This window comes from Mustela putorius, unplaced genomic scaffold, assembly GCF_011764305.1.
Source record: "Mustela putorius furo isolate JIRA1106 unplaced genomic scaffold, ASM1176430v1.1 tig00003836_pilon_pilon_pilon, whole genome shotgun sequence".
NCBI classification, from domain to species: domain Eukaryota; kingdom Metazoa; phylum Chordata; class Mammalia; order Carnivora; family Mustelidae; genus Mustela; species Mustela putorius.
This window is the reverse complement of record NW_025421989.1, coordinates 1271733-1286386: the sequence shown is the minus strand read 5'-3', so window position 1 is coordinate 1286386 and position 14654 is coordinate 1271733. Positions and strand designations below refer to the sequence as shown.

At 45.9% G+C, this 14654-nt stretch overlaps 1 protein-coding gene across 5 annotated transcripts in view; it reads left to right on the top strand.

The window, feature by feature from the left end:
* DHRSX (dehydrogenase/reductase X-linked) overlaps positions 1–14654 on the top strand; it is a 212553-nt gene that overhangs the window by 24744 nt on the left and 173155 nt on the right. For 4 of the 5 annotated variants that reach the window (XR_006609437.1, XR_006609438.1, XR_006609436.1 and 1 more), the window contains exons 2-3: positions 1569–1676; positions 7551–7619. Coding sequence is in view for 2 of the 5 variants with exons in the window: in XM_045089256.1 (XP_044945191.1) it covers positions 1569–1676; positions 7551–7619 (177 nt within the window). In the remaining 3 variants the exon portion in view is untranslated. Of the gene's footprint in view, positions 1–1568; positions 1750–7550; positions 7620–14654 lie in introns of those variants that run through there. The other variant, XM_013064435.2, reaches the window with a different exon arrangement.

Below are 14654 nucleotides of genomic sequence, written 5' to 3'. Positions count from 1 at the left end.
CAAGGACCCCCACCCACATGAGGGTTCCCCTTCTTGCTTTTGCGCCCATGGTATACATGAGCCTCTGCTTGCGAGCACTATGACAGAGAAGCATGGTGTCAAAGTGCTTGCTCTTGTCAAGTCCAATGGTGTTTCAGTGAGTTCTCATGAACATTCCTCTCATTGGGCAAAGTCTCACATGCCTTTGTAAGGACTGTGTCATGGCATATGTTTTCATGTTCACCCTTTTTATTTTTCCTCACAGTGTTATTTTTCTTGATTTGTAAGAACTCTTTACATACTAGGAAAATAGCCTTTTGCATGTGATCAGGGTTGTAAGCTTTTGTTTCTTTTTTTTTTTTTTTTAATATAGCATTTACTTCGAACTTTGCTTTTGGTGTGTGTTTTTTTTTTCCACGCAAAATTATTTTGGTAGCAGAATTTATCTACTTATTCTTCTCAACTTCAACTTATGATTAGGAAGACGTTTCATACTCTGAGGTTAAAGATAAATGGATTCATGCTTTTCCCCCCCGAATATGTTCATGGTGTAACTTCTACCCCATGGTTAATTTTGATGTGTAGATGGGTCTAATTTTGCCTTTTTTTTCTTAATGTCTATTTACATGTTCCAATACCATTTATTAAAAAGTCCATCTTTGGGGTGCTGGGTGGCTCAGTCGGTGAAGCGTCTGACTCTTGGTTGCCGCTCAGGTTGTGATCTCAAGGTTGTGAGATCCAGCCCTGCACTGGGCTCTATGATCCGTGTGGAGTCGGCTTGAGATTCTCGTCTGCCTCTCTCTAATAAATAAATAGATCTAAAATAAAATAAAATAAAAAAGTTCATCTTTGTCACCTTCATCAAATGCTCCAGCTCCCAGGGCTGGCCGGTTCCAAGAGATAGCATGTGGCTCTCTCAGGAGCACAGCTTTCCAACGCAAACGGGGCAATCCACAGTCCCACCATGTCCATAACCGCGTTGTTGGCCAGTGTCTACCCTGCCCACGCAAATCACCACAGGGCCAGGGACACACACATAGAGACAGCCCCTGTGACCCAGAATCTGCTGAAATTATTCACACCAGCCCATCCTAAACCTGCTGAGCCTGCTTCCCTGACCCATTTCTTCCCACAATAGAGACTCTTGTCCACGCTTCCGTGTCCCTCTGCGTCCTGACCCATCCTACTGCTTCCCCATGTGGGGGGTGGCGTGGCATGCATGTCCCCTCCTCTTGGAAACTGTGTTCTACAAACTCGTTGCAACAGCAGGCATTCATCCCCTGGTCTGTTCTCCTCCTCCATACCTGAGACGTAGTAAAACCTACTTCCTGCCCCATGTTGCCTGGGAGTGTGGATGCTGGGGTGTCATCCACGCTCATAAGTGCTACTCCCACGTTGGCTCCCGACCTTTCTGCCCATCATTGCGCTGATACTCTCGTTGGGTCCTGCCAAGGCCTCCGCTGGGGGTGAGCAAGCGTTTATCAGGTGTCTTTGACCAGGTTGGAATGACTTAGGACCAATCCAACCAATCCTCTTCTAAAACTCACGTTGATTATATATATATATTTTTTCCTTTTCTTCTTCTCCAGTTTTGGCCCCACAACCGGACCGCGTTGCCGTAGTGACTGGAGGCACGGATGGAATCGGCTATGCCACGGCGAGGCACCTGGCGAGACTCGGCATGCGTGTGATCATAGGTGATGATTGTGTTGTTGGCTAATGGAAGATACTCCGTCATTGGCTCATACAGAAACAGTGATTTGCTTATAGGTAAAACCCATCTGGGAAACACCTAAGGTTGCCCTTGAAAGGACTTCGGTCCTAGTGCAATGAAGACCCATGTCATTGGCCTGTTTTTACCCTAACCACCTCTTTAAAGACACCCTCTCCAAATAAGGTCAGGTTCTGAGCACCTGGGGTGTGGGGGTCCGGGCCTCAACATACGAATTTGGGGAAGACACGGCGTAGCCCAGTGTCGACTTGGAACAGGTGTTCAAAGACTGGCTTCCTTTGCAGCTGCATCCCATAGACTACATTGTCCATTCTTCTTTTGAAACGCTCTCTCTGCTCCTTACCCTGGTGTCTTAACTCCTCTTTGAAAACGAAGGTATTTTCTTTGCCTGGGGAAGCGAACAGAGTAATGATTTATTTCTTCCTTTCTCCCATTTTTCTCCTCCATCTTTTTGCCCGCCATCAGTTTTTGAAGGATAATTTGGGGTCAGAATTTATAGTTGGGGCAGGGTATTTAAACATGCATGTGTTCCACTCCTTCCTGGCTCTTCACAAGCTCGGTCTTTGGACCCCACAAACATCCAGTGATGCCTAAATGCACAAACTAAAATCCACACCATTATAAACCAAATGATACTGAGATGCAGATATAAAAATATGTAAGAACACAAACTTGCCACATGATTATAGACATGAAATCTTTATAGGACAAATAACATGACGTACTTGTGGGTTCCATAACTCCTACTGGTTGGAAGCTGTGACGATCTCAAACTTTATTTTGAGTCAGCTTTAACACCTCAACTTGGGTCTGAAAATATCTTTGGTTTGTGTCGGTAGGCAAGTCATAGACCCTGCCCTGACATCTGTGTCTTGTCCGCATTTGGACAAGACATTAGTGTTGGCCGCCATGATGACGTTGATTACTTGTGTTTAAACTCAAAGACCCCCTTGCGTTCCATGGGGGAGGGGATCTCCGAGGGGGCTCTTAACCCAGATGGAGAGCCCCCAGGTCTAGCCAGTGTGGCTTTCTGTTGTCCTCACAGAGGTGTGACTCACCTGGATATACTTAGCTGTTCATTCCTATAATCAAATGGACTCATGCTCCTAACTTTGATGTTTTTATCACTTTTGTCAAACATGACTCCACAACTTAAAATTTTTGTATTGCATGGCCCTTCCCATGGGTCACTCTTTTGAAAAAGTACAGTTTCTTACAGTGCTTCCTCCCTCATGGACCCATGTGGGCACCTTTCTCTCATGAGCCAACTGATCTATAGAACGGTATACCTTTGCCAGGCTTTGGGAGGGGACGCTTACTTCTTGGTGGACCTCACTATTTTCCTCATCCGTGTTTTTTTTCTTCAGAGATGGGTCCACATCCCTGTTGTCTGAATCAATGTGGAAATGACAGAACAGTTTTTGACAACTCTTTGCAAGGACAGTCTTTACCAACATCCATATCTACTTCCCCCACCCAGATGAAGAACAGTCGTTGGCTGATGAGGGGGTCCTGCAGGACAGGGGACCCATCTGAGTGTGCATTTCTGGAACTCCTCTTCAATTTTAGCATCCACATGATGTGTTTCTCTCTCCCTGGGACCTGAGCACATCAGGGAGACATGGTGTGTGATCAGAGGGACTCAGGTCTCCGGGAGACTACTGCCTTGTCTTGGATTTCACCACCATCTGGGATGACTTGATCAAAGTAATGTCAGGGGGGCACCTGGGTGGCTCAGTCAGATAAGCGTCTACCTTTGGCTCACATCATGATCTTGGGGTCCTGGGATCAAGCCCTGCATCAGGTACCCTGCTCAGCGGGGTATCTGTTTCTCCCTCTCCTTTTGGCCTCATGCCCCCAACTCATGCTCTCACTTTCTCTCTCTCTCTCTCTTAAATGAAGAAAATTTTTAAAAACTAAAAAAAAAAAAACAAAAAGAAAGTGACATCACATCGTGGAAAGAAGAAGTCAAAGTCTCCTCTGAGGGCCTGCTGGAGGTTGGCTTCTGGTAGAAGGAAGCTGATAGAGCAGGATGGGGAGGACCCTCCAGTCTGAGAAGCCAGGGACTGGCATCCAGCACTGGTTATCTCTGCCCCTTATTACTTCTCTAGTGCACCTGTCTTCTTCATCTTCTTAGTTCTTTGTGAAACTTGGCAATAGTACAATGCAAAGAAAAAAAAAATTGTTCCATTTCTCTGCTTTTTGCCTCAGTGTGGTATTTTAAGTCATGATGAAGTCTAGATAGATGATTTAGGTCATGATAGGGTCTAGTTGGGTAAATCATGAGGAGGTCTAGTTGGGCGGATCATGAGGTCTTCCTCAGGTAGGTGGTGATGAGGTCTAGTTGGGTGAGTGATGATGAGGTCTAGTTGGGTGAGTGATGAGAAGGTCTAGTTGGGTTAGGTGATGATGAAGTCTGGTCAGGTAGGTCATGAGGAGGTCTAGTTGGATGGATCATGAGGTCTTGTTCAGGTAGGTGATGATGAGGTCTAGTTGGGTGAGTGATGAGGAGGTCTAGTTTGGTAAGGTGATTGTGGGATCTATTTGGGTTAGATGATGATGCAGTCTGGTTAGGTAGGTCATAATGAGGTCTAGTTGGATTAGGTGATGATAGGTCTAGTTGGGTTAAGTGATGATGGGGTCTAGTTCGGTTAGGTGATGATGAGGTCTGGTTTGGTAGGTTATGATGAATTCTAGCTGGGTCGCTCATGAGGAGGTCTAGTTGAGTGAGGAGTGTGATGTACAGACAGAGTGCAGTGAAGGCACGTGAGGGAGCGTGTGGTACTTATGCATGTGAGGACTGGAACCTTGACTCCCCTGTCACCCCCTCATTTAGGTGATGTTTGCTGAGACCAGGAACAGTCCTGCCTGCACCAAAGTTCTCCTTCTCTTGAAGTAAACAGAATGCTCCTGTGCTTCTCCCCTTCCTGTAGCTTCTTTCCCACAGAGCTTCTGGTGTCTGCACGGGTCACAGTTTGACCTGCGCAGTCCAATGAAGTGTGAACGTTCCCTCCTCCCCGCGTCCTTCAGGGCGTAACTGCATATATTCTGAGAGGGACAATGTTTCATCTTGTGTGACAGTTTGATACAAGGCCACCTAACACAATATTATCGTGGACACTTTAATGTAAATTTCACACTAAATGGAAACTAAGAGATGTGTATATCCAATCTCAAGTTTGCCAATCCCGAGTCCATTAATGTTTAAACAATAATCAGTTACTTGTTGAAGAATTGGAAAAGGGAATGTGGGTCCAACCCAAGCACATTAATATTGCCATAAATACATTAATTATTAAATTTCTAATTTGCTCACAATATCTCAGTTCTCATAGTTTCAAAATACTGTTTTGGTGGAGGATCTGTCTTTATAATTCTTTATGAATAGCCATATAAAAGATGGCTTTTGAGACCAGGGGCCAGTAAATTTTTTTTTTTCTGGTGTGGACCAGATAATAAATATTTGCTTAAGTGTGTCTCTTAATGGTCAGCTCTGTCCTGATAGCCAGAAAGCACCATTGGCAATATTTAAAGCTATGGGTATGGCTGTTGTTCCAATATATATATATTTTTTTCTTTTCACATCAAGGAGATCATCGGATGTGGCCCCAGGTTCCTAGTTTACTGGCCCTGATTTGGGTTCAATGTCTTTAAACTTAGCTTCCCACCAAAAGCATGAGCCGAAGGCAGACCCACTGTGCTTGTGCCTACCTTCCATTCTGGTCAAGTACTCTACCTCACATGCAATATTTGGTCAGTAAATGTAGGAAATCTCTAACAATTGCATAGGGTCAAGGTTCCATATCCAACTCTGGGGAGCCAGCTGATAAAGATGACCTTTGCCAAAAGAGTGCCTGTGTCCATGCCTCTAATGCAGTGCCTTAGGGAGAGTAGTGACCTGCCCATTGAGGGGAGGTGTTACCATGCCCAGTTTCCCCTTCTGGTTGGATGCCCCCCACTTTCTCTGGCCATTGATACCTCATTCGGGACATGGAACATCTTCTCTCCCACTTCACGCAGGCTCCCACTGGGCCACCTTTGATGCCAAGATGGCGAATGCCAGAAGCGTACGTAGCCCGCCGGTGGATGGCTCTTGAATATTTTAAAATTGCATGGAAATTCCAAAATAAGGTCATGCATGTACACGGCCCCAGCTTAGAGAAAGTTGAATTTTATTTTGTTGTCTTTGAGGCTTAGAACATTTAGAGATGGAATATAACATTCCAGTATGGCATCCTGTCTGACTGTGCACCCCGCAACACAGGAAGACCCTCTGAGCAAAAATCTAACAACCGCGTAATATGCTCTTTCTTCAAGGGAGCCGAAGGTGTGAATACTATCACAGCTGCGTTTTCTTGACGTCTGCAACTTTGAACTCCTTTAAGGTGGTGGTGCCTTATATAATCCTTTAACTGCACCCCCTGAAGATGTCTTTTGCCATATTTATCTCAGATTCATCTCCAGCTGGAGCCAAAGACGTTACTGATTTCAGAACGTTCACCGCTTCTGCTGTCTGTGTTTCCTTAACTCTTTGTTGTAAAGCCTTCTGCTTCTGGGAAGGGTGTTCCATCGGGGTTTTTTTGGCGGGGGCGGGGGGCACTTGTCGATGACACAGACTAATTAATGTAGGAGCAAGTGGTGGGGGGGATCTATAGCAGAGCCCCTTGTACATTAGTTCGAGTATAAAAATCAAACAAAATATAGGAAAACAGCATGTAGAAATGTCTCCGGAACGGATTGCTTGGTGATACGTCTTCATGGAGATCTCAAGAGGGTTGTAACCCAGAGAACACCTGGCCAGCAGCAGCTGGACGCAGGTGGGAGGGCCATGTGAGCCACTCCACCCCTTTAGGACCTGGTCCTCCCAGGCCAGGTGTCTCTCCTGCTGTCCTCATGCCACCTGTCACTTCTCGGGGCTCCAGGAGCTTCACTCCCACGCCTGTGTTCCTTAGATGCCAACTCCAATCGCCTTGTACAGAAGCGCTCCCATGACTCACCCTGGCGGGGAGTTTCGGGGTTGGCTCACCCCACAAAGGAGCTGAACATCTGCCTGCGGTCCAGTTGATCGTGAGCGCTGGGGTGTGGGAAGACAGGGTGTCCTGATCTTCTGCCCGAATGGCAGCTCCATTTGCCACACCTTAAAATTTGGACTGTGTACTCAGGGACGCAGTTGAAAACAAGATGCCTTCCTCCAAACATCAATGCACTACCATCTAGTAAGACACTAAAGAAACCTCCTTCACTATTTTAACGCCCAGAGGTCACCATCTCTATTTTAACGGCGATGTCCCTCATACACAAAACACACGTGACCATTCTTCTAAGCTCACGTTTCCCCAGACTGATCCCTGTGGAGTTTGTACAGAGTCCTCGATGAGGAAATGGGAAATCCCACGTTCATAGAGGGAATGGCCCACAGTCATTTTGCAGCTCAGACCACCAGTGAGTGGGGGGGAGGCGGGTGTCCACTAAAGTTTCTTAGAAGGTTCTATGTGTGCTCTGATCTTCCTTCTACCATCTTTATGCTCATGTGACCCTTGGCTCTCGTCCCCCGCCCCATGTGCTTTGTGCCGCCAGCTGCGTCACACCCCAGTCATCGAAGACAGAGACATTCTCCTTCTCGCCATTGCAAGCTAATGGCAATCCTCCATCAGTTGGTATGTTGCCTTGGCCAAGGCTGTTCTGGTGGCCACGTTCCACACCAGAGCTCGGTGACAAGCCATAAAGAGCCCCCTTCAAGGTTGTGTTTTGCACCTCAAGACAACATTTTCTCGTGCTTGATAATGTCTGGAGGACCTGGCCACTGATCATACTTTTTTTTTTTTTTTTTCCCTTATAGCTGGAAATAACACTGGCAAAGCCCAGGAAGCCGTGAGACAAATACAAGAAGAGACTTTGAATGACAAAGGTAGTGTTCTCGAGCCTCGTGGGTCTTGTCCTTGTTCCGAGTTGGTGTTGGCAGCTGAGCTGCAGGCCTGGACGTTGGATCATGAGTGTGGGCGGGGGGAGGCGGCACTCGGGGGTGGGGATGTCTGTCTTGTGCATTTCTTCTGGGGAATTCCAGTCCCCCCGAAGAGTGCTGAATAGCAGCAAGCATGTCCCAGTGATAGCATTGCTCTGTGGAGGCATCTTATGATGAAAGCATTTGAATGCACCAGTTGATTGCATATTTGTGACAGTGGGACCCTGTTTCCATTTCGTACCCGTCTCCAGGGCTGGGGGGCCTCAGTAGCATGTCTTCATGCCGGAAGTATCCGATGCAACTGCCAGCAGGTGTGTCTACTGGTTGCTGGTTCTGGGCTGCAGATAATTCCATCATGGATGTGTCTGGCTCCGCCTTGCTCTAGCAAATCTTGTAGTGCTTGCTCTCTCTACTTGTCCAACCCGAGGCGTGGACACCTATCTGTAACCCCTATCCTCGTTGCAAATGCTGTTGAGTACTTTCTGAGCCCTGCTTGTGGGCCTCATGTTTAAGAAAAGGAGACGCACGTCAACCATCTTGGACTGGACCCAACCAAGATGGCGCTACGAGCGTATCCCAGACACTGGGGCTTCTCCGGTCTGAGCTGATGGTGGTTCTCCTCTTCCTCCTCCTCCCTCTCCTTCCTCCATTTCTTTTTCTCCTCCTCCTTTTAAAGATTTTATTTGTTTATTGGAAAGAGAGAAAGAGAATGAGCAGGGGGAGGAGCAGAGGGAGAGGGAGAAGGAGATTCTACACAGAGCTTGACTTAGGGCTTGATCCCATGAGCCTAAGATCATGACCTGAGTCAAAATCAAGCGTCCGAAGCTCAACTGACCAAGCCACCCACGTTCACCAGTGGTGGTTCTTTTTACTAAGGCATGAGACACAAGGAAAGCCATGTTATGGGCAAGTCTAGTGAACATCTGTCTCATGGTAACTTTCTTCCGCACCTAGCTTGTCCAAGGAAGCTTTGAAAGTTGGCATTTCGCTCTGTGCACACAGAGTGTGCACACACGTCTGGGGGACGTTCCCGCTGCCCCTGACCTTTGTGGCACGATCCCTTTGATCCTGGGACAGAACGTGGAGGAGAGCTCCCCTGTAGCCCAGTGCTGGTCTGGCTCTTTGTAAAACACCAGGCCGCTGTTGCAGATGGGAGCCAATGCCTTCTGTCACCTGCCCTGCACAGAAATGATTATGACAGATGATCCTTGTCCCTCTCCCCATTTACTGTGGCTCACGGGGGTGGCGTTCTCTAACACAGTTGTGTTCTAGTTCTGCACCATCACGGGGAAACAGGCTACAAATGCAGATTCCTGGCCCCATGAGGAGCCAGAGCATTTGAGAATGGGGCCTGGGCATCTGCATTTCCCTCTGCTTGAACCCTCATGGCCCTGTTACAAATGCACTAGCCCTTGATTTCCAGACCCAAGGAGGAGTCTCATGAGAAACCACCAATCATGTGTTCTTTGTGACTTTTGAAAAATTCTGAGTGAATTTTTTTAAAAAAAGGATAGTTTAAAGAACATTTTGCCAAACAACTCAAGCAAGGAGGGAGCAAAGGTTCATTCATAAAGTTTAAGAGTTTCACATGTTCTAAGAAAGCTGTAACCAATAGCCCTGTCAAAGGAAAGAATGTTCTAGAAGCGATTCCTAACATTAGAAATGGCTACTGCTGGCGTCCGTGCTGTGGGTTGAGATTCACGTGTGGGTGTGCAAAGCCCGTGCATTCAAGAGGCAGCTCTTTGTCAGCTCCTCTGTGCTGAGCTGCAGGGTAGGCTTCCGAGGGTCTTAGGGTTTGCGAGGAATGAAGACAGTGATTCCTAACCGTGTAGGACGGTGTGTTCTCTTCTGGGGGCAGGCATGCCCCTCGCATCAGAGCTGACGTGCCCTCTGTTGGCGGTTTCTGTTTTCTTCTTTCCTCTCAAATGCCACCAAGTAGACCTGGAATTAGTATCTGGGAGATCCAGGCCCTGGGCTGGCTAACCCTGCAGGGGCACATTCGCAGTCCCAGGAACCTCAGCCCATCTCGATGCATGCTCTTCCCCATCACTGCCTCCTGCTCCCGGGCACGTCCGTTTATGAAAAGAGCAGACTCTTTGTGTGTACAAGAAACATGGTTGTGCGTCCTTGGCAGGGGTGGCTGGTCCTGCTTTGTTCTTTCTGCTTCTTAGAACAGGACCAGCAAAAGCCCTGAGAGGGGGTCATCGGGTCTTGGGTGTAACCTGGCCTGGGAGTGGTCATGTGGGGTCAGGGCGGCGTCTGGACCCAAGCCGGGTGAGCCCTGAGGTGTGCAGCATGGGTACTCCAAATGGGGACCCCATTCAAGGTCATTGCCTCTGTCGATTATGACCGAATGGGTTCATAGGGTGAGCAGGGGGAAAGAGGTCTGAGTCAGACACACATACATACACACTCACACACACACACAGGCTTTGAAGTGAGTTTTAGATGCAATGAATTAAACAAGAAAGTAGCATTGTATTAAATTTAGATCAAAAGCTAAGCCTTTGGAGGCGTTGGTCAGTGGAGGGCCCCCTCCCGGCACGTCAGGCGCAGGATGCTGGGGCTTCGCTGGGTGGGAGCGGGAGGGCCGTGGTCCATGAACAGACTTTTGCTTTGGCTGAATGTGCATCCAGGCTCAGGGCACCCCCCAGAGACATCATCCAGACAACCAGGGGCCACTCCCTGTTCGTGGGACTGCAAGGTCACCTTCCTCTCAGCACAACTCCCTGCAGGCAGGTCCAGCTCAGGATGCTCTCCAGAGCTGAGCTCAGAGGGAGACGCTTCTCTCCAGACCAGCGTGGACCCACTGGAGACCTCCAAAGTTCCCATCCCTGCAACACCAGTAACGCAACTTGGATTGAGGCCCACGGAGCCACACTTACTCATGGATTATGGTTCTTCTGTGATTTCCGTGTTGGGTAATTGTGTCTCTGTGGATTCTTTAGATTTTTTTTTATTCTTTTTTTGAGCAAGCAAGCACACATCCTAACATTAGCGTAGGTTCCTGTGAAGAACACAATGACTTCTCGATGCCTACAGGCTCTCCAGCCTACCTCCTCCTCTTCTCTGGACTTAATGTAAGTTTAACAAAAACAAACCCACTAACTTCTTAATTGAATGCTTCATCTTCCTTACTTTCTGGTACTTTCTGCCATTGAGGTCTTGGTCAGTGGACATCCTACTTTAGGTTGAGGTGGGAGGAAGCGCACATACCAGCCTTCAACTATTTGAGCTCTTGGAAGGTTGAATTTATGAGTGTTTTCAGGAACCGAGGCGATGTGGTTCATTTCTCCTGAGATTTCCCAGGGACAAGAGAGATTTTCTCTTGAGAGATTTTCCCAGGGACAAGAGTTTGAATACCTTATCATTGTATCGATGGTGCCCAAATCTTTTTTGCTCTTGAGTCATGACTGCCGAAGAAGGCTGTCTTGTTTGGAGCAGATACTCTTCCTTCTAGGACCACAATAAATAAATAAGTAAATGAAACAGAAAACAAAAATAGGAGACCCAACACCATCACAAAAACAAACAACAGAAAAGACATAACAGCATCCCAGCGAACCCAAATGGAAATAGAGTATTCAAATACTATTGAAAGGACTTAGAGAAGGTCATTCTGTTTTAGCTATTTGCCATAGACTCACACAAAGCCTATTAGGATTAATTCCCTCATCCTAAACCTTCATCATGATCCTACTGAGAATGTGGAGTCTACAATCTTCTTATAAGGCTTTGCTTTGTGTTCTTTAAAACTGTGTTCTTGACCACTCTCCGTCTTTCCTAACATTGTCCCGCCAGTAGTCACTTGCTCTGTCTTTATTGGGAAGAAGGGCCCGCTCTTTGATTCATGGGCTTTTTGCTCAGGTCTCACGTCCAGTTTGCTTTTGTTGAAAGAAAAATTTTCCTATGCCGGGAAAAGTCAGTTGTGTGCACTTACCAGTGAGATGGTTTCACCTTAGAAACATGTCTTTGAACTATGATGTTTGGATTATCCAACTGACTACAGAATACTTTAATTAGCCATGGAAGCAAAAAATACTATGACGTCAGTTTGGTGTTCATTATGCAAATAGTTGTTAGCGTCTCTGGATCGCAATCTGCTGGTCTTTGTCATCTGAGAGAGATTCATATCTTGAATGTAGACCTGCCTTGCCATGAGTAGACACCTACCAATTTTCTTCTACTCATAGACTGTCTGATTTTGCAGAATGATCCTTCTAGAGTTTGGTCCATTATGGAAAAACTTGAGTGAGTGTTGATGGCATAGATTTCTGTGTTCCTTCCAGCACATTTGTTTTTCCTTTATGACGTAGAGTTCTCAACACCCACTACCTATGGTGAAGAGCATGACAGGAGTTTGTTGGCCAACAGTCAATGGTATCCCCAAAGAAGTTCGAACAATATTCTACATGAATATTTAGGTCCAGCATATATCCAAGACTACTTATCTTCCTTAGTTAACATAAAATGGCCCTTATTGACATGAATTTTTTCAAACTAGAGTCCCATTTTTTTTTTTTACCTTTCAATTTTAATTTAATGTCCCAACTTAGGCAATAAGCAGCCGCGTTCGCTAGCTAGATGATAGCCAGGCAGACAGACAGACAGACAGCTGGTTTCCTGGGGGGTAATTAGAAGTTTTAGAAGGTCACCGTGTCTTCTCTGAAAGCAATGGAAGGAGCCGCTGAGCCCTTTCTGAAAATTTAATCGGCTATTATAGCTCTCACCTTGTTCCTTACATTAAAAGGCTCTTCATTTCTCAGGCTTGCAACGATTAATTTTAACCTTTCGAAACACTAGCAAGTTGAATTCTATGAGAGAGGGCGATTGTCTGCCTGGTTTCCTTAGCTCCTCTATAAATACCTAGAGGATTAAAAAAAATCCCACAAGGAAGAATTTTCATCCTTAGACTGCCTGCCACATTCTGCTTCCCCCACCGATAATTTATGCAATATTTTCACTCCCTGCAAGGTCAGTAGCCATTATATTTCCACTCTTCCGTTGGACGCTTCTCAAATGGTTCCTTTGAACACATCTCAAGATGGTCTGGGCATCTAAGCCAACCAATGGGATGTCACACTTGTAACGGTTTCAGGAAATTATTCCAGAAACATTCCTTCTATGACATTTTTCCCTTTGGGGAAAATGAAGTAGATTTTCTTTACTGTAGAATAGATGCATAGAGTAACAAAGGGTGTTTTTTGGTTTTTTAATAAAATGTGGGGTGTTATGTAAAGATATTTTACAGACATTGGTTAGACCCAGAGATAGAACCACATGGGATATGTGGGTTTGAGTAGGCAGAACCCATCACGTTAGTGAGTTATGAAGTCGTTAGATCCCCCTTTGTAGCAGGTGCTGTAAACCCTTATGTCCAGGAGAGTCTCCAAAAGGTACTGTAGGGCCTTGGAGATAAATATTTATATTTCCTGTACTTGCACGTTTTATCTTAAATGCTTTTCTCACAGAGCCACGTTGTACTCTCTCCAGAGAGCAGCTGTGGGATTTGCAGGGTCCTAAGTGTTTATCTGCAGGTAAGGTGCTCCCTGTCGACTCCCGATCTTCCTGTGTGCCCCCGTTCCCTCTTGTAGATCCAAGTTTCCATCTGGGCCCATTTCACTTCAGCCTGGTGAACTCCTGTTAGCATTTCTTTGCTGTGGGGTCTGGTCATCACAAATTTCCGTACCTCTCCCTTGTCTGAAAATGTCATTACTTAACCTTCATTTTTTGAAACCTATTTTCTGTGGTTACAGAATTCCAGGTTGGGAACATCTTCTGACCCCCAGGATATTAAAGTTGTTCTGACATGGACCTTCGCCATTTGGGATGAGAAGACAGCTATTCTTATCATCAATATTTCATGAATATAAGTGTCTTTTCCCATGTTTCCTGTTATTTTCTGTTTTTAGAAGTTTGAGAATATGTAGAGGTGTGGTTTCTTCCCCGCTCCCTGCCATGTTTATACTGCTTGGGTGTAAAAGGTTTTCTATATCTCTGAGTAGTTGGATGTGAAAAAATTTAGAGGATTTTCAGCCTTTTTTTTTTTTCCCCCAAAATCTTTGTTCTGTTTTTTCCATCTTGTTCTTATGAGTCTACGGTTACACATCCATTAGATAGTATGGCGTTCTCTGGCATTTATTTCAATGAGCACTGTTCATTTTATCCCAGGTTTTAAAAATTTTTCTCTGTCCTTCATTTTGGATAATTTCTATGGACCTACCTCAAGTTCACCAACTGGTTTTTTCAGTTGTATCTATTATACTTTTAATCCCATGATTGGGTTTTTTGATTACAGCAAAACAAAGTGTATTTTTCAGGCTTAGGGTTTCTAGTTGGTTATTTTTAGTTAGTCTTTTTGGACATTCTTCATATCCTCATCTTGACACCCATCCATTCTTATAGCCTCTTTAATATGTAGGAGCTACTTTAAAGTCCTCTTCTGCTAATTCTAACATCTGCATCATCTCTGGGTTTGTTTCTATTGATTTTTTTCCCCCTTGACAGCAGGTTACATGTTGTTGTTTCTTTGCACGTGAGGTGATTTTTGTTGTGTATTAGACACCGTGATTGATCCATGGTACAAATCTTGGATTCTGCTTATCTTCCTCTGAAGAATGTTGAGTTTTGTCACAAGCAATGATACGACTTGCGGGATACCTAGATCTTGTGGACGTTCCGCTAGAGTCGGGTTATCATAAGTCTATTTCGTTGTTGCCCTTGGGCCTTGGACGGAGATCTTCATCTTGAGATGCAGCCCTTTCTTCAAAGACAGAGACCATCTCAGGTTTCAGGTGAGAGTCCAAGATGTTCACCAAGTCCTTCCAACTTGGCAGGATTCAAATGTCATCTTGTCATCTTGTCTCCCCAACACCAGGCAGCAGCTGAAATGTCTCTGCTCACCTTTCAGCTTTCCAGCTGCTGTTTGCTTCCAAGCTCCTTGGGTGTCTCAAGTTGGAGCCTTTGGCTGACCAAGGGGTC